This window comes from Laetiporus sulphureus, assembly GCF_001632365.1.
Source record: "Laetiporus sulphureus 93-53 unplaced genomic scaffold LAESUscaffold_1, whole genome shotgun sequence".
In the NCBI taxonomy this organism is placed as follows: Eukaryota; Fungi; Basidiomycota; class Agaricomycetes; order Polyporales; family Laetiporaceae; genus Laetiporus; species Laetiporus sulphureus.
In genome coordinates, this window is record NW_024468510.1 from 1,125,683 (window position 1) to 1,145,634 (window position 19,952).

The following is a 19,952-nucleotide window of genomic DNA, read 5'->3' on the forward strand; positions in this document are numbered from 1 at the left end:
ACATAGAGCTAGTTCGTGTGCTTCGACAATAATTGACATCCACGATGAATCAGATTTCAACCACTTTTCATGCCACAATTCCCAGGACAATACCTGAGCAGCATAAGTGAGAGCACTGTCTAGACATCAGAGAACTCACCTGCAGCTATGGTCTCCCCACCCCTGCGAATGAGGATTCTGCCCATGTCTTTATTTACGGCGAAAGGTTCGATCGGTATCGGCTGGGCCTTGGCTGATGGACCGCTCATCGCGGCGCTACGAAGAGAAATTTGTACTTCTGCAGACGCATTCTTCGGCAGTACGCTGTAGGGAACATGAACAACCCGTATTATTCTTGGTCAGGAAGCAAGGACAGACCGAGGACTCTTCTTGATGATAGTTCCAGTAGCGCGATCTAGGGTAGCTACCACCTTCGATATCGAAGCCGATACATCGCGCGATTGGTGGAAAAGCTCAATCTAGCTCAGGGTGAGTGTGACATCAGTTATCTCATTGACTTGTCCACGCACTGATGCACCAGCAGTGATAGGTATGTCAATATCAAAAACAATCACTCTCGCTGTAAACACGCTGGCCAAGGGGACGAGGTCTGTAGGTCGGCAGAGGACGCTGCCAATGGCAACGTGGGCAGGATCCACCGATGTCAGATAAAGGGTGACATTAGAGCCATCTGCCGCCCACGGCAGACTCTGCTCATCGTTCGATATTGCTTCATGAAGATAGCCCATCAGCAAAACCTTTGCCTTCGGACACAATGACATACTCTTTACGACCGCGGTACCGTCACCAGGTAGTGCTCTCAAACGTTCCCCGACTTGCACAACACCGCCGCACACACGACCTGACACGCCGAGACCGAATCCTTGCTCTCTGAATACATTGGATACGGGGAATCGCAGCGGCGCGGTTATGTCACGAGAAGGTGGATTCAGGCGATCTGCAAGCCCTACATTATACACAGATTCTCCATAGGACGGTAACGACTCACCTAGCAAGTCGAGCAGAGTTGGTCCGCTGTACCATGTATTGAGTGCGTCGGCGTATGGTCCTTTGCGTGCAGTGAGATTCACTCCCGCCATCGCTCCCACGGGCACGAACTTCGTCCTTGACGGCTGAAAGCCGGACTGGACCAGGAAAGGCTTCATCGCGTCACATATTTCGTCGTATCTCGACTTCTCCCATTGCACCTAGTAGCGCTTTCTATGATCAAGCTATGAAGGTCCCTCGAGCGACTCACCTGATCTAGCTTGTTGACCGCAACGACGACTTGCGTGACACCAAGGCTCCTAACCAGGAGAATGTGCTCTCTGGTCTGGCCACCCCGCTGGAAACCGGCCTCAAACTCTCCAATGGCGGCGTCTACGACGAGCAGAGCGCAATCAGCTTGTGAGGCGCCAGAAATCATGTTCGGAATGAAGTCCTTGTGCCCCGGCGCATCCAATATCGTGATCTCCCTGTGAGGAGTAGAGATGGACTGAAGTGCTATATCCATTGTTATACCTCTACACATCAGATCAGCAAACCTGCAAGAAGGAATGCAGAACTTGCAGAGCGTAGTCTCACCGTTCACGTTCTTCAGTGGTTCCATCCAGCTCCCATGCCCAGCTAAAGCTGCGCTTTCCCATCTTGCTGCTGCCTCGTTCGTTCGCAATGCGCTTCTTCTCGTCCATACGACCCACTTCATAGAGGAGCCTGCCCATCAATGTGGACTTGCCTGCATCGACATGGCCTACATGGAGTTAGTACAGACAATGGACGAATCTTGAAAGCCATACCAATCACAACCAGACTCAACGTCTGTTTCTCCTTCTGTTCGCGGTCCTGCAACTCCTTCTTGACTTCGTCCAATAGCTTATCAAGTGCAATCGCCGCCTTCGGTGGTTCTTCCTCTGGAGGAGGCATCTCTTCCGTGATATTCAGCCCGGACAAATCTAGTTGTTGCTGGTCCCCAGATCGAGAGGGTGAAGCGGTACCCTTCATCGGGATACGCACTTTTTTAGGTACCTTTGCAGCGGCCGACGCTGTTGCACTCGTCTGAGTCTCCTTTTTGTGCTGTGCCAGTTTCGCAGCCTTCTCGCGTTCCTTAGCAGCTGGAATATATTGATACAAATTGAATAGTTAGCATATGTCAATACAGCTCGATCAGGAAGCAACAGCGTCAACTGCAGAATGACCGCGAGCAGAACGCCCGGAAGGAGCAGAATGCGACCCTGATGAAGGACCGGAACCAGAACGTGCTGCCAAAGATGTCCCCCTCCGAGCATTGGATACAATATCGTCAGGACTGGGTATATCGAAGGCGAAACCAGCCAGCGGTGACAGCTCAGCCACAGAGGAGAGGGCCGTCTCCCGTCTCTCACGATGACTCAATGAACCAGTGCGAGTCCTGGTAGAATAGCCGGCCGCCTGGCGTTCTGACGAGCGTGATCTCTCCTCCCTTCCCTTCTCCGTCCGCCCGTGTCGCGTGCTGGACTTGTCTTCGGACACGATTAAAGGAATGTCATGGATGAGAAGCGCAGCGAAGGCCGATGGAGACGCACGGGTGCGGGTGCCTTTAGGCGAGAAAAGCGGAAGCTCGCTCGGAGTGGGCTGGGGCTTGTCAATAGCAGGCTCAGGCTCGTGTTTCTGATGTGCTTTACGGCTTTTCATAGCTAACTTCGACGTCTTCGTTTCAACTCCTCCGTGATCCACTCTTGGTGCCAAAAAATCGCCCACGCGTCCTGAAGGGAGTATGGAAGGAGGAAGCTCAGACCGCGCTGCCGTTGCTAGACTGGCAAGAGTCTGGTATGAAGTCGTAATTGCTGTTGTCGCTGTGGGACCGTTGGCAATCGGCATCATATATTTCGTGTGGCTGCCACGCAATTGCAAGGGATTAAACTGCTCTGCTGACGACTTCCTCGGCTTTGGCATCCACGGTCCCTGTTGCGCCTTTGCTTGAGCCAGCTTCGCAAGCTTCGAGGATTGACGAGCTGTTGCTTCTGATAGCGCAGGGAGGCGTATCACCTCCGATACTGGGAGGTTACTATCAGGAGCAATTTCCTGAGGCGGCACCGTCGCTGCTTGCTCAGTGGCCGGCGGGGTTGGTAGGTGAGAACGGCGATGATGTAGCTGTGCTGCGCTACTTTCAGGAATCGGCACAGCTGTCCTCGTAGGAGGGGAAGAAATCATTGCTTGGGGAGGAGATCGTTGAGGTTGTGGCTCAGGTAGCGGCTGAGCAGTGGCAGACTCAGAAGGATCCTGCGAGAGCGAAGCGTGGTGGTGATGATGGGAGCGTGATTCAGATGAACTCGCGATCCGGTCAGGAGCTTCCAGATCTAGAGCAGTCTGAACCGCTCGGCGGACATGCATTGACATGGATGACGTTCCAGAGATAGATGATTGATCATCGTATCTCTTCGACATCAGTGACGCCGAAGTCGGTCTCAGCGACGGGAAAGTCGCCAAGGACTCCTCCTCCGATGGTGTATGAGACCTAGAGGCTTCGCTCGCGGAAATGACACTGGATCCCGCTGACCTTGCGCTTGACCTAGAGCCGGCAAGAGCAGATAACTTCGACTTCTTCTCGCTTCCAGGACGTATAGTTGACTTCTTCGTATGCAAGGACGGTATGTCCGGGATGGACGACAGCGACGGTACAGGCGCACTGAACGTGGACACAGGAGACATGGTAGTAGGCGTGGCCGTGCGAGATTCGGAGGACGACATTGATATTGCTGGTACGACATTGGAAAGTGGCCGAGCAGCAGACGAGGAAGAAGGCACCAAGTTGGTATCTTGGTCCGGACGGACTGGAATCGGAAAGTTATCAGCAGCGCGAATAGCAAGAGGAATATATGTTGACATACCAATTACCTCTCCGTAGTCGCTGGTGCTTGCCACCGATGGGGTCCTTGGCAGACTTATAGGCTCGCGAGCTCTCGGCGTCAGACTACCTGTATCAGTGCTCTGCTCTGTCCGCTCTGTGATCGTGCTGAGCTGACGGCGTGGAGACTCGCTCGGCGTATAGTCAGAATACTCAAACTCCTCTTGCGGCTGACTCGGTGCCAGTCTAATCAAAGGAATGTTCGATCTTCCTGAAGCGCTTGACGGTAAACCAGGATATACGGTTCGCATATCAGCACCAGCATCCTCGTAGGCTTCAGGTGGGGGAGGGAGTGATTTTTCGCCTAGGATACGGAAGTAATAAACGTCGAAGCTTCATAGGACGGTCGGAGGACAAAAGTTGGCTTTCGCGCAATGGGGTTCGCGGTAATCAATGGCATGATAGCAAGCACCAGAGCAAGAAAATCGCAGCAACTAAGGTGATAGGACGAGAATAGGGAGGCTGACCCACCTTTACGCTCTCTAGCAGCCTTTCTCTTCTCCTGTTCTTCTGCATTGATATTATGGGAGAGAACATCATGCCACTGTTGATGGCACTCACCCAAAAGCCAGTTGACGCTTTGATGGACGTCATAATTATAGTAGGAAAGTGCGTCTTTGATATCTTCATCAGATATGTCGGACTGCTCTTCAGAGCCCAGAGTGACTCTGACTTGCTCAAGTCCGCGCATTAGCTGTTCTACATAACCGTGTATATTAGCAACAGAAACAGATTTACGGTAGGTATATGCGCACCGTACTCCTCTGGAAAAAGCTCCTCTTCTCCCCCGTCTGATAGCACGTCCTCCTCCAGCTCCTCTAGAAGTAGGGTTCAATCAACTTGCACTGTATTTTTCCGGCCGGTCTTACCATTGATATCGATATTTCGTACGTATCTGTGTCTAGACATGGCGCAAACCTGGCAATGCAAGGACACAGGAACACAGGCTGATGGTAAGACAGGCTGATGGTAAGAGAACAAGAGGTGGATTCTGCTGAAACAATATGGGCGCTTATGTTGAAGGCAAGCTCACGTGGGTCACGCGCGTCACGCGCGTTTGAGTTCGATCCTGCACTCAAACAGCTCAAACAAACTCTCTACAGTCAACTCCCGGGGAAATGCTGTCCCATATGTCTCGCCTGAGTGCTCTCCGTACGTCCTCACGAGTGCGTATAGTAATTAGCATGGTTCTGCGCGTGCTCATATGTATCTTAGGCATTTTCCACCACATCCCGCGCTGCAGACCTCGCGAAACTCATCCTCATCGGACGCCTCGGGGTTGATCCTGAAGTCCGGGTCACCAAGAACGAGAAAGAATATATACGGTGCGGATTAGCTTTCGCAGGTTTCGTGCGAATATTTGTCCTACTATCATCGCCTTCGAAGATACGTTGTAGCGACTACCAGTTACCCTGGGAGCACTCCAGAAGGCAGTGAGCACAAAGACTGACATTTTTACTTGGGCTACCGCTGATTTTTCACAGCGAGGCCGGAACCGAAGACAACGTGGCACAATGTCCTATCCTTCAACCCGACCTCGAACGCCTATCTGCGTACTTTAAGGAGAGGATACTTTGTATATGTGGAAGCCAACTTCGAACTGCGGGAACCTGACCCAGAGGCACCTCCGGACACCCCGCAGGGTCGCCGGCAAATTTTCTTGAAGCACGGTGCGTAATATACGCGCCATTGAGGAACTGTCACTGACAATCTTATACAGAGAGTATTCGAGTGCTCAGTCGGCCAAAAAATCCCGAGGAGTCTTCGGATGAAAATCGAGGACCTTAGGCTGCACACGTCTGTACAGCCTCTGATATCCAAATTTCCTGGTTTAGCGTTGTAATGTGATAGATCATAGGTCGTGCTGTTCTCGAATCCCTGAACCATGGTGCATGTTCAATGCATCAGACGACGTGAGACTGGACAGATTATGGTCAACATTGAGGACGCCTCGCAGACATCGAACCAAGTCCTTACTATGCTCTCTCGACCACCACCTGTAGCTATGGGCGTCGGTACTGAGGGTGGTATATGGCCGTCCTTGCTCAGTTTCGTGAGGTAATCTCTTATTGCAACGACAACCAGCTTTCATGAACGACAGTCTCAGCTGTCCGTCAGCACTGCAAAGCCTTAACATACACGACTGTCAACCGTGCTTGAGCAGCTACCACCGCGATCGGACAGCACGGAGCGTTCTTACCTGCGGAACGTCTCACTCTCATCATGTGTTTGTTACCAGATAAGACACACCTCAAGCCAAATCGGAAAGGCTGCAGCGGTATGTGTCTCAATAATATACCTTCGACGAAGCAAATTCCTCTTACCCCCTCCGCTGATGCGGTATTCACCTTGGCCCACAAGCTGTTATGGACCTTTGGCCACTTCCAAATAGTAGCTCGAGTATCCTGTCACACGCACCATGGCAATCATGCCTTGTACACCCGCGCATCGCGGCAGATAGCATCAGTAGCCGAAGGTCGCATCACCAGTTGAAACCGCGTTGCCTCGTACAGCAAGTTGACCAACCTATGAACAGGCTCAGCTGTCCAGGCTGACATCTCCTGCGTCCCCCACTGTACACGCGAATAAAATGTGGCCGGCAATCGTCTGTATGGAATTCACCATCCCATTGCCTCGCGCATGCCGCGAAGAGGCTCGGAGGCGCTTCCGCACAGAAAGCCCCAGCGCGACTGCGTCGTTTGCGGAGAACGAGGGAAAGCGGTTGTTGGACTCCTCTTTGAGAGTCTGGGTGGCCAGCTCCCCATCGCTGTGCCACGGAATAGAGATGCCGTTGAGCATAAGTGTTCGAGGGTTGTAGTTGAGCCAGCAGCGGTAAGTGTGAAGATCCAAAATAGCGTGCCTCAGTGAGATTGACTTCAGTGGGCTTTTATAAAGCGCACCAGTCAGATATCACGACCGTGAGGGCGACGAGAGCAGCTCATCGGCGAGTGCGTACGGCGAGGCGACGGTCGATAGCAAACGTTGTTGCAATCCAACTTCGCACGAGGCATCTATGCTCCGGATCCTTGCCTATTGGCATTGGCAGTCCCCTTTTTGTATCTATCACTCCGTAGCATCTGTGTTCCGCGAAGTACAGGAATGAAATATCACCGCAACGTAGTCATTACTATCCCTGCTGCACGGTCACAGGACGTAATATTTACGAAGAGGCATACTATCTACTCAACATTACTCTAGCCGTATATTAGATAGTCTATAACGAGAAGACGTTGACGAACCGGTATATTGAGCGTAGAATGTCCAGACACATCATTAAGGCGAAGCATGCATATACACAGCGGAAGCCGTCGATCCGGACTCCGGGTCCGACCCAAGCTCCTGCTAACAACGTTATTCTCGTTGTGCGAACGAGTTGCGGCTACTCTCCCTGGTCCCAGCGATGGGTATCGTCGCGCTCCTCCAGCCACCGTGCCCGCCATCATCACCCAGCCAGCTGATGGCTCTTCGCCGACGGACCGAATCCGGGGTTGACGATAATTGGCTTTCCGGGTCATGTGAATGAGGATGAATTTCGTCTCTCGGAGAGGGGTTCAGGAGGAGGACACGCTGAAGGGACGGGCGTCGAATGCATCGATGGAAGCTCAAGTGAAGATTGCCACTCACCTGAGCTGGGGACAGCCCGTACATGCCAACAATGCTGTGCCGATATCTCAGCGCCGGGGATGCAGTCGTACTTTCCGAAATAACCGGCTTCGCCCTGTTCCTTCTTGCCACGCTTCCCGACCTCGAGCGAGTGGGACCTTCATCGACGTCTGGTAGCAACTCGTCATCTTCGGCACCCTCTACTTCACTAGGCTCGTCCAAGCCAGACGGAGCCCATGCGATGATGAAGACACCCGCGAAAGTAGCGGCACAACCGTATAGAAATGTCATTATTTGATGGAAGGTGGCCTCGATGAAGTCTCCGTACAGTATTGCGGAGCCTATTATGGCGGATAGGTTGAATAGAACAAATTGTGTTGGTACTACAAGCTATTAGGACAAAGGCTCGCATGTCAGATTAGCTAAATATAAAATGAAATACCGTCCAAACCTTGCTATCGAAGCGCATTAGGGCGCGATTAAGGTATCTGATTTGCCCAATGCCGGTTCCTATCAATACCTGGTCATACGAATGCTCAGCTGATGACTTTGGTGTAGCGTAGATGAGAGCACATACAGCGATTACTGGGTAAGTGATCCATTCAGTGAACACATCAAACCATTCGCGCGTTAGTAACGTTGATATTGCTTTTGTGGAAAGCACAGTGAACCCTCCTGCAACATCAGTCAGAGGAGATAATAGACATATTTTCGGTATCTCTCACCAAATAAGGCGCACAATCCGACATCGACATATACCCATCTCTTTCCGAACTCCCCTTGAGATAGCCAAGAAAGTACCACGGCACCCCCAATGTAAGTCCCAGCGTATGCGAGGAATGGGCGCTGGGTGATAGCGTGAAGGAGACCCTTTGTGTCTAATTGTACATCCGATGAATTGGAGGATAGCACGACAGTGACAGCTCCGATCGTTGCGATGATAATGCCCAAAAAGTCTTGCTACATCAACGCATGAGGCCAAAAAGAAACTTTCGTGAGACAATAGTTGCAACACACCTTGACAAAGTGCTCTTTAAGCATTACTGGTGCAAATATGCAATTGGCAATAAGAGCGAACTACGCATTCGAGGAGCCGCGAATGAGCATGCAAGTTTCTGAACGCATGTTGTGTTCACTCACTGTACCCAAAGGTGCGACAACCGAAGCAGGAGCGAATGCGTACGATATGAAGTTGCCGAGTTCCCCGATATTCATGAGGAGAAATCCCAGCCACCTGCATAACAATCCGTATATTTGTTCATACCAGATATTGCAGCTGTGGTACAGATTACCCGTACATACCACAATTTGGATTTGAGGTAATCACTCTCATTACCCCAAACTTCATCACTGCTTTCCCTGTGCAAAGAATTCACGGAACCAGGTCGGACCGGGATGACATCGACAGGCGTCAGCGCATGGGTAGTGGCTAAATGAGCGGTATCCGTCTCGTGAATGACGTCCTCATTATCCTTGCGGGAAGCGAGCAGCTTAGATAGTAAAGGTAATTTCCATTTGCCTTGTCGTTTGCGCGAGATTTTGGCGGAAGCACTACCATACGAGGTGAAAGATATCGGTGACTCCAGCAATGGTTCTGTCTCCACAAGTGTGACAAGTTCAGCTGGCGGGTCGAGGGATGAACTCTTTGTGACTCTTCCATGGGCAAGATCATTAACGCGTCGCCTCTCCAAATCGATGTGGCCGGTCGATAGTGAATCGCTGTCCGACGCACTGCTCGTGGGACAACTCTCGAGCTCTCGCGCCCTGGCCTCGCGTTTCTGCTCTAAGCGTTTGTGAGCAAGCTTCTGGCAGTTGAGCGCAAGAGAGATAATGATGTTTCCGGAAATTGCGACGACGATCCCTGCCAGAGTGCCCTTTGTGATCTGTGGAAGCTGAGGGAGTTCGGGTCCTGCATCGGCGGATACCCGCACAGTCTTTGTGAGGACCACAGTGGCGGCAGCGTTGACCATGAGCATTGTGGATTATCATGCACCGGGTATAGAACTGGATGCAAAGCAGGAGGTAGCGGATCTTCAGCAGGAGGACATGGTGTGGTATCGCACATGTACTACTATCATTGGCGTGTGGCTGAGAACGGAGTACATTCTCACACGTGCCCGGACCCGGACTCGGGTGGCCAAAGTCTAGCGCGCGGCTGCAGCGTTGCCTGCTAATACTACCTCAAGTCCTCACTTTGTGTCGCGCCTGAACGTGCTGCCTGTACTTGTGCACAGATAGGGACTGAAATGCGGACAAAGCACGCGGCTCACTCGCTGCCAGCGTTTCCTGTGTATTCGTCGGCATTTCTGTCGCAGAACGAGCTGGTGCTCGGCGGTGGCGGAGGCCAATCCAAGACGGGCATCAAGAACAAGCTGGTGCGTAGTGCTCCGAACGAGACAGGACAATCTTGTCACGCTGCTGCAGCGTCTTTATCGCATAGAAGATGGTAGGGCCATCGTGTTGCTGGACGAGTTAGAGCTCGATAAGGGTGAAGATGCACCCATGAGTATGGCCGCCCATCCTCAGGAGAAGGTGCTCGCGTGTGGTGTGAACAGCTCGGAAGAGCATTTGCAGCGCGGAAAGAACCAGAACTGTCGTGTCTTTGCCATCAAGGATGACAAGTATATACCCATCCTCCCCAGACGAGCTGATGTACTGACCCTTTGCAGGCTGTCTCTATCAAGCAGTGCAAGCACGCTTACACCGAATGATGTGGAGGACGACTTTCAGGTTTGCTCCGGTATCTATCACCTTACCCCTCTGACCTCGATGCAGAAAATAACGACCTTCTCGCCTTCCGGTGACTTACTTGCTGTGGGCGGAACGCGCGATGTGAGTGCGACATTGACATTGTAAGGACAGGGTAACGAGCTTCGGACAGTTATCGATCCTGAGCTATCCATCTCTATCTCCGTTTGTGTCCGCGTTGCACATTGACAAGGGGGAATTGTACGACGCGACTTTTTCCTCTACCACGGTATGAGCGTATCGTGCAGACGATCGCTGTTATATCCTGACGAGCGGGGAATGCCAGCTTGTTGTGGCTACGACTGTTAATTTGCTCGTCTACACCCTGCCTACCTCGACGGGTGGAAGCAACGAGAATGCCTCGGGCAAGGGAAAGGAGCCATCGACCGAGCTGGATCTGGTTAGAATGGTAGAACGCCCGGTTTTTCCGGGGAAAGACGCGGGAAGTAGTTTCCGTGCCGCAAGGTGATTGCTTCCACATCCACATCACACCTTGCGTTCCTGAACTTCATGTACGCGATTCGCACGTAGGTTCCACCCCAACAGCGAGAAGATTCTATACACGGTTAGCAATACAGTCCCTCCTCGTACGCGGACGAAATCGTCTCCGCGGAAAGCCTTTGTGTGCAAATGGAACACGGACACTTGGGAAGTGAGTCGTGTGCGGAAAGTGGGGGACAAAGGGTTGACATGTTTCGACGTGAGGTGCGTCTCTTGACTCGTAGTTCAACAATAGCTTCTGAAAAGTGGTAACTAGCCCGAACGGCAAATTCCTAGCCTTTGGATCGTCGGACTACACCGTAGGAATACTGGACTCGCAAACATTGGCGGTAAGCTTGCATCAACTATGTCGCGATGTTGGATATCTTCAATCCATATAATGAATGCAGCCACTCCTCACCATTCTCAAAGCACACGATTTCCCTCCAACAACCCTCCGATTTAACACTACCTCTACTCTTCTCATATCTGGGAGTGCAGATAATACTGTCCGGGTTGTAACGGTTCCAGAATCTCTTGGAGTAACATGTTCGTCATCTCCTAGCATCCGCTGTGAATCATCCGCTGAAGCTGCCTTTCTAGCATGGAGCTCTTGGATTGTGATAATCGTCATCACATTGCTCGTTCTACTACTCGCCTACCTCGCTCAACGAATGACGTGAGAATAGTGCCTGTAATTCAGCCAGCGTTGCTCTCCTTCGCATCTCATCTGTACATGTTCTCTATTAGATCAGATGTCATCTCATTCGCATAGGCTAATACAATACAATACATAACTGCGTCAGCGCAGACGCTCATGCGAGCGAGCATATCGGAACCCTCAGTCGTAATCCTCCTCCAGTCTTCGCTTAAGGCCGTTCGTCGCAGCAGCACTGACCTCTTCCATGGGTTCGTCCCCACTCTCCTCCTCTTCATCGCCCCCAGCGAACAGCCCGTCCTCTTCCTCCACCTCGCTTCCCTCCTCGGCGGCCTCGCCTCCTGGCGTCATCACGTCCATGTCGGATGGGGTCTGCAACGCGCCAACAGGTGCTGACGGCTGCGAGGGTGCTGCCTGGTCGTGCGGTTGTCTCGTCGGATGAGGAGCGGCAGGAATGTTTGCAGGCTCCATGTCTTCGTCTTCCTCAGACTGGTCTTCCTCGATCTCCTCGGCCTCCTCGTCATAGAACTTGACACCTGGTGGCGGCTTGTTCGGGATGAGGTCGAAGTCCACCGATGTAAGACATTCGGCAGCTGGTGGTAAGCGGACACCAAAGACTTCTGGAACCGGTGGGAGCGGAACTGAGTTGGTTTGCGTGGAAAGAGAGAGGATGTACTGCAGAAAGCAGAGTGAGATACGGGTAAAACGGAGGGGCAATTCCAAGCCGCTGCACTACCCACCTCCTTCGGCACACGCCCACCAAACTCCCAACCTACTCGAGCCTGAACCGCGAGCGTCACGTCATCCATCTCGACCTTCCCCGAGCGTCCCGCATGCTCGGCATACACGAGCGCATCAGAGAGCACCTGTGTCGTGTACCGATGTGAGAATTCCAGCAGCTGGTGAAGGACACCCGGCTGTGCGTCTTGTACTGTCGGTGTAGAGGCAAGGAGTAGTGCTATCGCCCGAGCCGTCGGAGGAAGGTTATCAGCAGTAGCTGGCCGAGACATGTCGTACGCTAACTCGGCGTGGCAGTGGGTGCTGTCGACGCGTCGCGGGCCAGCGGGCGCATTGGGGCCGCCCAAAACGCCTGTGGCTGCTAGGGGGCCACAGCGAGTCGAATACAAACCGCCACAAGGGCTTTCATCACCCATCGGATACTGCGCCAGTTCAGAAGACCACGGACGTACAAAGACTCCTGATGCTGCATTCATGCGTGGATAGCGGAACCTCTAGGGACCCAGACTAAATGCTACAAATCGCACTGCTATAAAATACTTGTGATATATGACCTCTCCCTCTCCTTCCATCAATTCCCCGCACCCTCTTTCAGTCTGCGCATGAGCTCAACGGTGTCCTCCAGTTCCTTCGCCGCCTCATCATAGGGTGGCAGAGTGAGTGCCTCCGCCTCGCTGACCGCTCCACTATCGATCTCGGCCTGTTCCGACAACCGCTCCCTCTTCTTAACCGCCGCTGCAACCCTCGATGCCTGCAGCTTCTTCAAAAGCTTCCCTCCGCCACCGTAGAAGAATGCGAGTGCGCCGAACACCATGATATGGCCGTACCACGCGAGTCTGCTCCATGCCAAGAGGGAGTCTCTGACGGTGAGTAGCATGAACGGCGTCACCGCATAGTTGAGAATCATGAAGCTGGCAATAACGCCTGCCACGTCGTATGCTCGCTTGATAAGCGTTTTCGGAGGAGGAGGAGCGTTCTTTGCTGAAATGTATGTGGCAGGTAGGAAGAGCGGGCGCAGGAGCCTGCGGCTGAGGCGTTGGGCCGTCTGGATGAATCCGCCGAACGAGAACGTCAGATAGTATCCTCCAGCAACTCCGTGCTGTCAATGAGTGACCATCAGGGGGCAACGAATGGAGAAATGATCTTGCACGGCATACCCAGAAAGCGCTAGTTGTGAAGGTAATCATGCTGCTTTTGAAACCCGGCTTCTTGCCCTTCGGAGTGACGCGTTTGTAGACACATTCTCTGAGCCACACGTTTGTCTTCATGTTCCAGGAGTCGAGCAGTACTTTGAAATTTGAAGGGAATTCGATGTGGTATATGTTTACGTTCGCGGCCCCCTTCCAGGTTGATTTACCAGATGGTGTGAAGCCGGTGAAGCCAAAGCCAGTGAGAATAGCCGCCCCCTGGAGCGAACTATCTGAGCGCCACGAACAGAATACGAATGCGCCTACAGACCTCGGTTAGTGTCCACACAGCGTAATATTTGGTGCGTTCGAAGAAACCACAGATTTGTACATAGGCAATTCTGCCCATGCTGCGTGAGCATAGAATATCTGAGCACGTTGTCACAGGGCATACCGATATAAAATGCTCTTCTCCGCGAACCAGCCCTGCACGGTCACGCCTAGATTGAACGATCCTGAAAATGTCACGTAGGCACCCAGAAACGCTAGTCCTATGAGCATCTTGCGGTAAGCCACACGCTTCCTGCCTTTCGGTACAAGCTTTCGCGGCTTGTGAATGTCGTCTTTGTTCGCCAGCAGAGATTTGAATGTAGTTCCGTGCACTAGATTGTCATAATCGGCATATTCGAGCGACGGGCCAACAAGGAATCCGGGGAAGTAGAGGCTGCGAGTGAAGTAATTATTTTGAAGTCATCAGGATGCTAATGATGTACTGAGATGGCGTAACTTACGCGTATCCGAGGAAGGCGAGCACCGATGGATAGTCTGTAACGCGCTTTTCCATCTGCCAATGATCTAGCTCCTGGAGATGATATGAAGGGTCTGTCCCCGGATGCGATAGGAATATGGCACACCTCTGCAGGCCTCCTTCCATCGAAGACATTCCAAGCGAAGGTCGTAAGTTTCATTGTCAATACCATCTGCGGGGCAGTGATTTCGAATGTTTCGTAACCGAAGTCGAAAATAGCTCGAATTATGTGGCTTTACAGGAATTAGCGTAGGCAAAGCATCGAAGAAAGGCAAACGTACTTCACTGTCAGATGCCCCATGATGAGCCTGGGGTACGTTACGCTCGATCATCGTTCTTCGGACTGTCCAACATTACTCACCAGAAGACTATCCATGGCATTCGGGAACCTTTCGTATTAGCCGCAATGTAGTATGTAGCCAGGATATCGGCCAGCAATTGTAGGTATGCAAGACCCATGCGCATCACAGCGAGCAGGTAGAACGATGTAACGGCGACATTGAAGAGGTGTCTCCAGTTCGGCTGTGTTATGGGAATCCGAACGAAAACACTGCCTAATGGATAGGATACCAAAAGACATGATATCAGCTAAAAAGTTTTTAAAAAAAGCAAGGTGTCAGTGTGTTGAGTTGAGCCTGTTCCTTGCTTTGCACCTTCACTTGATCCACGGACGCCCCGGTAGCTTGAGCCAACGTCAAGAAGAGATTGTCCATGACGAGAGAGACAGACCGCCAGTCACTGCGGGGGTCCAAAGTGAAATTGTTTCGGGAAGAAGAACCCCAAGGGCTTTCGCGGATCGCAAGTGCATTTGGGGCAAAGTCCGACAAGGTCGCGGTAGTGGCACGCATTACGACCACGTGGCCGGGACGCATACTCGACGTCACGCGTCAGACCAGTGGGTCTGGAATGAAATAACATCTGTTACACTGCTAAAAGTACACATGTTAAGTGGCGAAAGCTATATAGTAGGTAGTATGGTAATAGCTACAGCAAACATCGTTACATTTCATCAGAAGCATAACACGGAGCGGCCCCCGCTGACATGGAATCCTGGGTCACGTCACTGCGCCTATACATGAGACAGAGGTCGCGTCATCCCGGGTTGGGACGTCATGGGATACTGGTTCACGGTAGCCGGTTGGTCGTCACTGGTCTCCTTCACAGATGACGACCAGCCACCGCGGCCGTGTCGGGAGCGCCAGAAGGCCACACCAATCAATATGAGAGTATAGCAGAACACTACAGATAGGTCAACTCAGCATTACTATGTCGCTGACGTGGTGGCGTCTGATACTCACGGACAATCCATATTGCATAGGCAAATCCTTCCACAGCCTGAGTTTCTCTGCAAACAGCGTAGGCGGAACCACTCCAGAACCGACAGGTGCCAAAGAAAGAGTTCTTGTGGTGGGAGGCACTGCCAGCCGTGGCAACCCATAGTATCCACAAGATGGCTTCATGTTGTTGAGCAAGACATTCAAGATGCGACGCGGAGATACTCACTGAGCCATACGATCTCGAAACTGATCGTCGATGTGAAGAAACCGAACGCCGCCATGTCGAGTATCAACCTGCAATCACGAGAGGTTGAGAATATGATCTGACAGCCGAGTATACACAACGCACATCACGGGCAGGGTCAATAGAGTTAGGCAAGCTGTCGCAATGCCCAACGCAGCGAAATTGGGATATCCACCCAAGCGTTTATTGGACACATCTACAATCCGCGCAGAAAGACCAAGGGCGCAGATTGCGCAGATGATGGTGAATACTGTTGACCATTGTAAGCCATGGCCTGTTCTCGATCACAGCTGCATCTGTTACGTACTGAAGACAAAAAACCTCACGACTGATAACCAAAACATTTCGAGGTTTACTTTTTCGAGGCCAGGATATGTGGTGCTGTTCAGTAAGTCTCGCAAGTAAGGAGATTTTTGAGAAGGGGGTCAAGTACGGTGCAGTCTCGGCGACGCCCTAGCTGCCGTCTATATAGTGGGGTAGAGTTCGGCGGTTCGCAGTCTAGCCCCGAACTGCACTGGTAATCACGGAAGCCCCTCTCGAGGAGTCTTGGTCTGACGTCGGGCCATGCCTCCAAAGGCAGCCAAGCCGAGACCATGCTGCTCCAATAAGCAAATCCGCTTCTGAGCCGTGTCTTCGATGATAATTTTGAGCTAGGAGAAATGGCCGCGGAAGGAGATCAGAGAGCATTGCAGATGATGCACGATGGCATGACGTCCGCCTAGAAGGATCTGGCAGCGCCTGTGCTCAGCCTCCTGTCACGGGCCGAGAAACGTTGCTATATGAGGTCCGGGCCCGTCCATGCAGAAAAACTAGTAGCAACAAAAATTGTAAAGCAGCGTGTTCACTGTGTCCCCCGTGCTGCAAGCTGCTGCAAGTTCGCCGTCGTAGGAAGAGTCCCCAACAGCTCGACGCGGACCAGGACTGTTCCGACGTGGCGGTTCGCGGGCCGCGGCCTCCGGACAGGCTCCTGACAATGATCCCGAGCGGAACCGAGTCCAAGCTCGGAGCGCTCAAGCCAATGCACGATCGGTTCGGAACTCCTAACCCAGGTGACATGGATAGAACACTGGATAGAATATAGGATTTATGACTCACGCTCTTACTATCATTGGCCCTCTTTTTGACCTTTTAAGTTCCTGTGGTCCGTGAATTCATCTGATTGACTCCGGAACTATTCCATTAGCTAGCCATGCTTCTGATGTACCTTAATAAATTTTCCCTGCAGAAATTGTTGAGATTTTCATGATACCGGAAGGCGACAAGGACTGCAACAGCAATGCAACCATTCTCCGCGGTGATGTCACGCAATCAGTCACTTTGCCGGGATGCCGCATTTCGCATTCCGCCCGGCATACTGATCCGACGAGCGCGAATTGTGGCGCGCGAGTGTCGAGAAGAGTGGCTGCCGCGCGCTGGTGCCTGTCGGAGTTCAGATCCGGCGATCCTCTGTGGCAACTTTGTCACACTGATGCTCATGTGTCTCTCCTGTTCTCTCTCCCCAGAGATCCATCTCGGGGCTCAAAGGTGTCGAAAAATTTGATATATCTTCTTTGACCTCATATAAAACTATGACTAACTCACCAAAGGTATCAGGCACGAACTGCAGTGAGCCGAAGCCTGATTAAGCCCGCATTTTGAGCATGCAGGCCATGATCTGCCTATTATTCGTCCAATCCTCAACTTCATGACACAGCACTCAGTAGACATAGTCATCATGTTTACAGCCATATACAGTGAAATTTTCAGATTTTTGTGGGATGAGGAAAGCTCTGGACAACGTGAATTGCGTTACTGTCGCAGTTGCATTGCAGGGCCAGTGATAGTATGCTATGGACACAAATGAAACAAATACGAAACACGACGAAAAGGACACCCCATGATGGAGTCTGAAAGTGACAGTCAATGATCTCATTGCTTCTCGAGTGACGCCCTCACAGGATGCTGGGACTGGAATATAGTATCTATCTCTTCAAGGTTTCTGAATAAACAAGACGTGAGCAGCCTCAGTTGGATTCATCTCGGTGTTAGCCATGTCAATTTGTACACACCGTCCCTTAGTCTCGACAAACGTAAAATAGATCACGATCACGCCCAAGGCATCCCACGATGCATAAAACAGGTAGAATCTTACAGATTATCAGTGTCGACGATTCTGCTCACGATGTAAGAGCTGCGCTCACCTCCATCCAACGTTTGCAATGGCAACTGGCGGCAGATATGTGTTGAAGAGACCACACGCGTTTACAAACAGGTTCATCACGGCGAGGCCCTTTGCACTAGTCGACATAAATCTCAGAGAAGTACACCGCAACAAATGCAGCATCATACCGATTATTATATGATAGCACCTCCACCGGATACAACGATTGCATAGGCGTCCAAACGAAGGCGAAGACTGAGACAATGAGCGATATGCACCAGTTTTTGGTACAGGTATGTGCTCACCAATCAAGAACACATACAGAAAAGCAATGCCGACAACGCCTGCTTGTGGATGCGTCGGTGTCAACGCCGTGCATACCTATACAACAAGTAAGCGGGCTGAATGTACAATACGAAGATAACGGAGACGTACCGTGATGACTACCACTGAGAACGACATGCCGGTCGAGCTGAGCATAAGCGTTGGCCGCCTGCCCCACTTCTCAATGAACCGCAGTCCACTTAGGGCTGCGATCATCATAATGGGTGTCTACGTGAAGCTGACGCTCAATGCTCTGTTTGTCAATGACCGACTCATGCATACTTGCAAAGCGTTAAGCATGAGAACCATGTGCTCGTTGGTGACACCAGCCGATTCAACCTGCATGCAAGGTTAGCGCGATATGCCACCACGGAGCGTCATAAGTAAAGTTACCATGAGAGGGAAGTAGTAACTGGTTGGTGGCAGATCCAACTGTCCAAAGAATGCGATGCACAAGACGAGAAAGAATCGATGACGGTCAGATCGCGTCCGCAAAAGACCCCGGATATCCCACCACCTAAACAACGATACTCTCAACGGATCTGTCCCGAGAGAGCAGGACAGGAATCACACGAACCGTTTATCTGTACCACTCTCGACCTCGATGACTTCTTTCATTTCCTTCATCTGCAGTCGGACGATCTCGCTGTCCATATTCCCCTCACTGTGGTACTTTGTTAGGATTTCCCGCGCCTTCTCGTCTTTCCCTTGGCCCATATACCAACCTGAAACATATTCTAATCACTCATGGCGAGCTATGATTTCTGTGAAAGGCTTTACGTGGCGACTCCGGGATGAACCAAATGAACATCAGGACCAGAATGGATGGAAGAGCTTGAAGGCCCATGGGCAGTCTCCACTGGAAATCTGGGTTACCAGGCACGTATGACAAACCGAACTCAATCCATGTTGAGATGATGGTCCCAAGGAAGAAGTTCGCTTGATATCTGTCTTCACGTCAACCAGCTCAGAAAGACGCCATAGGTGATAAAGCTCACGCTCCAGTCATGACACCTCGATAGGCAGGATGCGACATTTCGACGACATATGCGGGGCCTGCATGACGAGCATACCATCAGAAGCTACGCCACCGCCACAATGTAGCATCACCTAACCTGCTGTCTGCGCAATCACGGCTCCCAGACCGAGCACTACACGGCCTCCAATGAGGTAGTTAGTATTATGGGCCGCCGCTTGAAACACTGCGCCGACCAGACAAATGAAGGAACCAATGCCCATGCCGTACCGGCGCCCCCACTTGTCGGAGATCTGGCCAGCGCCGAGAGACCCTACCTAACAGCAAAAGACATGTTGGTCGAGCTTAAACATCTTCGCCATAGCGTGCTCGGCTGACCATGTTTCCTATCACGTATGAGGCTGCAATAAGACCTTGCTTGGACCCGCCATGCACGGAAAAATAGTCTTCAAAGCTGGTCATTGCAGACGCCCCTCCGAAAGTATTCGAGTCGAAGCCGTTGGTGGCCGAGCACAGATAAGCAACAAACACGATCAGATAGAGTTTTATCATGCTTCTCGACCATGGACCTTGATCATTATCAGGAAACCAGGACAAAATAATGGCTAAGAGAACTGACGACCTACGCGGCTTCTCCTTCGCCAATACTGCCGCCAGCTCGGAATGGACGGGCAGATCACTCTCCGCCTTCTGTAGATCGTCCTTTGAAGGATGATCTACATATTCGACAACGCTAGCCTTGTCCGAAGACATTGCAGTATCCAACTTTTGCCGCAGAGGTGAAAAGGCTTGCGGATCTTTCTGCGGTGGTCACTACGGGATGCTTACACTGAATAGGAGGAGGAAGGATGCTCACTGTAACCGATGACCTCCCCTTAATAATGAGAGTACAAGCCTAGCTCGCCACCGAGGCTCACTCTATCCGGGGAGACGGACAACCGCGCCAGAGAGTGCATACTACCATGAC

At 51.8% G+C, this 19,952-nt stretch overlaps 10 protein-coding genes across 10 annotated transcripts; 2 read left to right on the top strand and 8 right to left on the bottom strand.

Annotated features, from left to right (window-relative positions):
* Positions 1-119: 119 nt before the first annotated feature.
* LAESUDRAFT_639901 (uncharacterized protein) lies at positions 120-1,700 on the bottom strand (the record flags this gene model as incomplete). The annotated part of the gene is made up of 7 exons (XM_040903566.1): positions 120-303; positions 358-458; positions 510-709; positions 764-937; positions 989-1,187; positions 1,238-1,502; positions 1,564-1,700. 7 exons carry the CDS (start codon positions 1,698-1,700, stop codon positions 120-122), a joined length of 1,260 nt encoding a protein of 419 aa, XP_040770392.1.
* Positions 1,701-1,810: 110 nt separating this feature from the next.
* On the bottom strand, positions 1,811-4,858 carry LAESUDRAFT_19736 (uncharacterized protein). Its single transcript, XM_040901542.1, has 8 exons — positions 4,732-4,858; positions 4,618-4,680; positions 4,424-4,561; positions 4,334-4,372; positions 3,846-4,166; positions 2,541-3,788; positions 1,993-2,477; positions 1,811-1,904 (listed from the first exon to the last, which is right to left on the bottom strand). Exons 1-7 carry the CDS (start codon positions 4,769-4,771, stop codon positions 2,143-2,145), a joined length of 2,184 nt encoding a protein of 727 aa, XP_040770393.1. The 5' UTR covers positions 4,772-4,858; the 3' UTR covers positions 1,811-1,904; positions 1,993-2,142.
* A 122-nt stretch (positions 4,859-4,980) lies between these two features.
* On the top strand, positions 4,981-5,758 carry LAESUDRAFT_668947 (uncharacterized protein; the record flags this gene model as incomplete). The annotated part of the gene is made up of 5 exons (XM_040905391.1): positions 4,981-5,028; positions 5,078-5,187; positions 5,249-5,295; positions 5,347-5,532; positions 5,583-5,758. 5 exons carry the CDS (start codon positions 4,981-4,983, stop codon positions 5,648-5,650), a joined length of 459 nt encoding a protein of 152 aa, XP_040770394.1. The 3' UTR covers positions 5,651-5,758.
* Positions 5,759-6,400: 642 nt separating this feature from the next.
* Positions 6,401-6,661, bottom strand: LAESUDRAFT_638954 (uncharacterized protein; the record flags this gene model as incomplete). Its single annotated transcript, XM_040903506.1, has 1 exon — positions 6,401-6,661. One exon carries the CDS (start codon positions 6,659-6,661, stop codon positions 6,401-6,403), a length of 261 nt encoding a protein of 86 aa, XP_040770395.1.
* Positions 6,662-6,878: 217 nt separating this feature from the next.
* Positions 6,879-9,531, bottom strand: LAESUDRAFT_719194 (DUF803-domain-containing protein). Its single transcript, XM_040907581.1, has 8 exons — positions 8,768-9,531; positions 8,606-8,699; positions 8,483-8,542; positions 8,191-8,425; positions 8,043-8,140; positions 7,917-7,985; positions 7,487-7,855; positions 6,879-7,429 (listed from the first exon to the last, which is right to left on the bottom strand). The coding sequence occupies exons 1-8, from the start codon at positions 9,439-9,441 to the stop codon at positions 7,214-7,216; spliced, it is 1,815 nt and encodes a 604-aa protein (XP_040770396.1). The 5' UTR covers positions 9,442-9,531; the 3' UTR covers positions 6,879-7,213.
* Positions 9,532-9,634: 103 nt separating this feature from the next.
* On the top strand, positions 9,635-11,518 carry LAESUDRAFT_719195 (WD40 repeat-like protein). Its single transcript, XM_040907582.1, has 10 exons — positions 9,635-9,840; positions 9,890-10,086; positions 10,135-10,195; positions 10,241-10,297; positions 10,347-10,442; positions 10,500-10,678; positions 10,745-10,918; positions 10,971-11,043; positions 11,104-11,242; positions 11,297-11,518. Exons 1-10 carry the CDS (start codon positions 9,712-9,714, stop codon positions 11,374-11,376), a joined length of 1,185 nt encoding a protein of 394 aa, XP_040770397.1. The 5' UTR covers positions 9,635-9,711; the 3' UTR covers positions 11,377-11,518.
* A 430-nt stretch (positions 11,519-11,948) lies between these two features.
* LAESUDRAFT_633532 (transcription factor TAFII-31) lies at positions 11,949-12,331 on the bottom strand (the record flags this gene model as incomplete). Its single annotated transcript, XM_040903427.1, has 2 exons — positions 11,949-12,026; positions 12,092-12,331. Coding segments are annotated over 2 exons (318 nt in total), but the record flags the coding sequence as incomplete, so codon positions are not given.
* A 329-nt stretch (positions 12,332-12,660) lies between these two features.
* On the bottom strand, positions 12,661-14,737 carry LAESUDRAFT_640356 (MBOAT-domain-containing protein; the record flags this gene model as incomplete). Its single annotated transcript, XM_040903593.1, has 9 exons — positions 12,661-13,188; positions 13,247-13,495; positions 13,548-13,617; positions 13,671-13,940; positions 14,008-14,078; positions 14,131-14,257; positions 14,306-14,332; positions 14,386-14,612; positions 14,678-14,737. The coding sequence occupies 9 exons, from the start codon at positions 14,735-14,737 to the stop codon at positions 12,661-12,663; spliced, it is 1,629 nt and encodes a 542-aa protein (XP_040770399.1).
* Positions 14,738-14,994: 257 nt separating this feature from the next.
* LAESUDRAFT_20029 (uncharacterized protein) lies at positions 14,995-16,106 on the bottom strand. Its single transcript, XM_040901558.1, has 5 exons — positions 15,853-16,106; positions 15,651-15,795; positions 15,528-15,595; positions 15,323-15,478; positions 14,995-15,263 (listed from the first exon to the last, which is right to left on the bottom strand). Exons 1-5 carry the CDS (start codon positions 15,887-15,889, stop codon positions 15,094-15,096), a joined length of 576 nt encoding a protein of 191 aa, XP_040770400.1. The 5' UTR covers positions 15,890-16,106; the 3' UTR covers positions 14,995-15,093.
* A 1,133-nt stretch (positions 16,107-17,239) lies between these two features.
* Positions 17,240-19,820, bottom strand: LAESUDRAFT_719198 (general substrate transporter). Its single transcript, XM_040907583.1, has 14 exons — positions 19,612-19,820; positions 19,364-19,554; positions 19,125-19,302; positions 19,008-19,065; positions 18,790-18,956; positions 18,587-18,734; positions 18,403-18,526; positions 18,292-18,348; positions 18,121-18,237; positions 17,991-18,066; positions 17,874-17,940; positions 17,726-17,821; positions 17,594-17,671; positions 17,240-17,523 (listed from the first exon to the last, which is right to left on the bottom strand). Exons 1-14 carry the CDS (start codon positions 19,736-19,738, stop codon positions 17,454-17,456), a joined length of 1,554 nt encoding a protein of 517 aa, XP_040770401.1. The 5' UTR covers positions 19,739-19,820; the 3' UTR covers positions 17,240-17,453.
* Between the last annotated feature and the right edge of the window lie 132 nt (positions 19,821-19,952).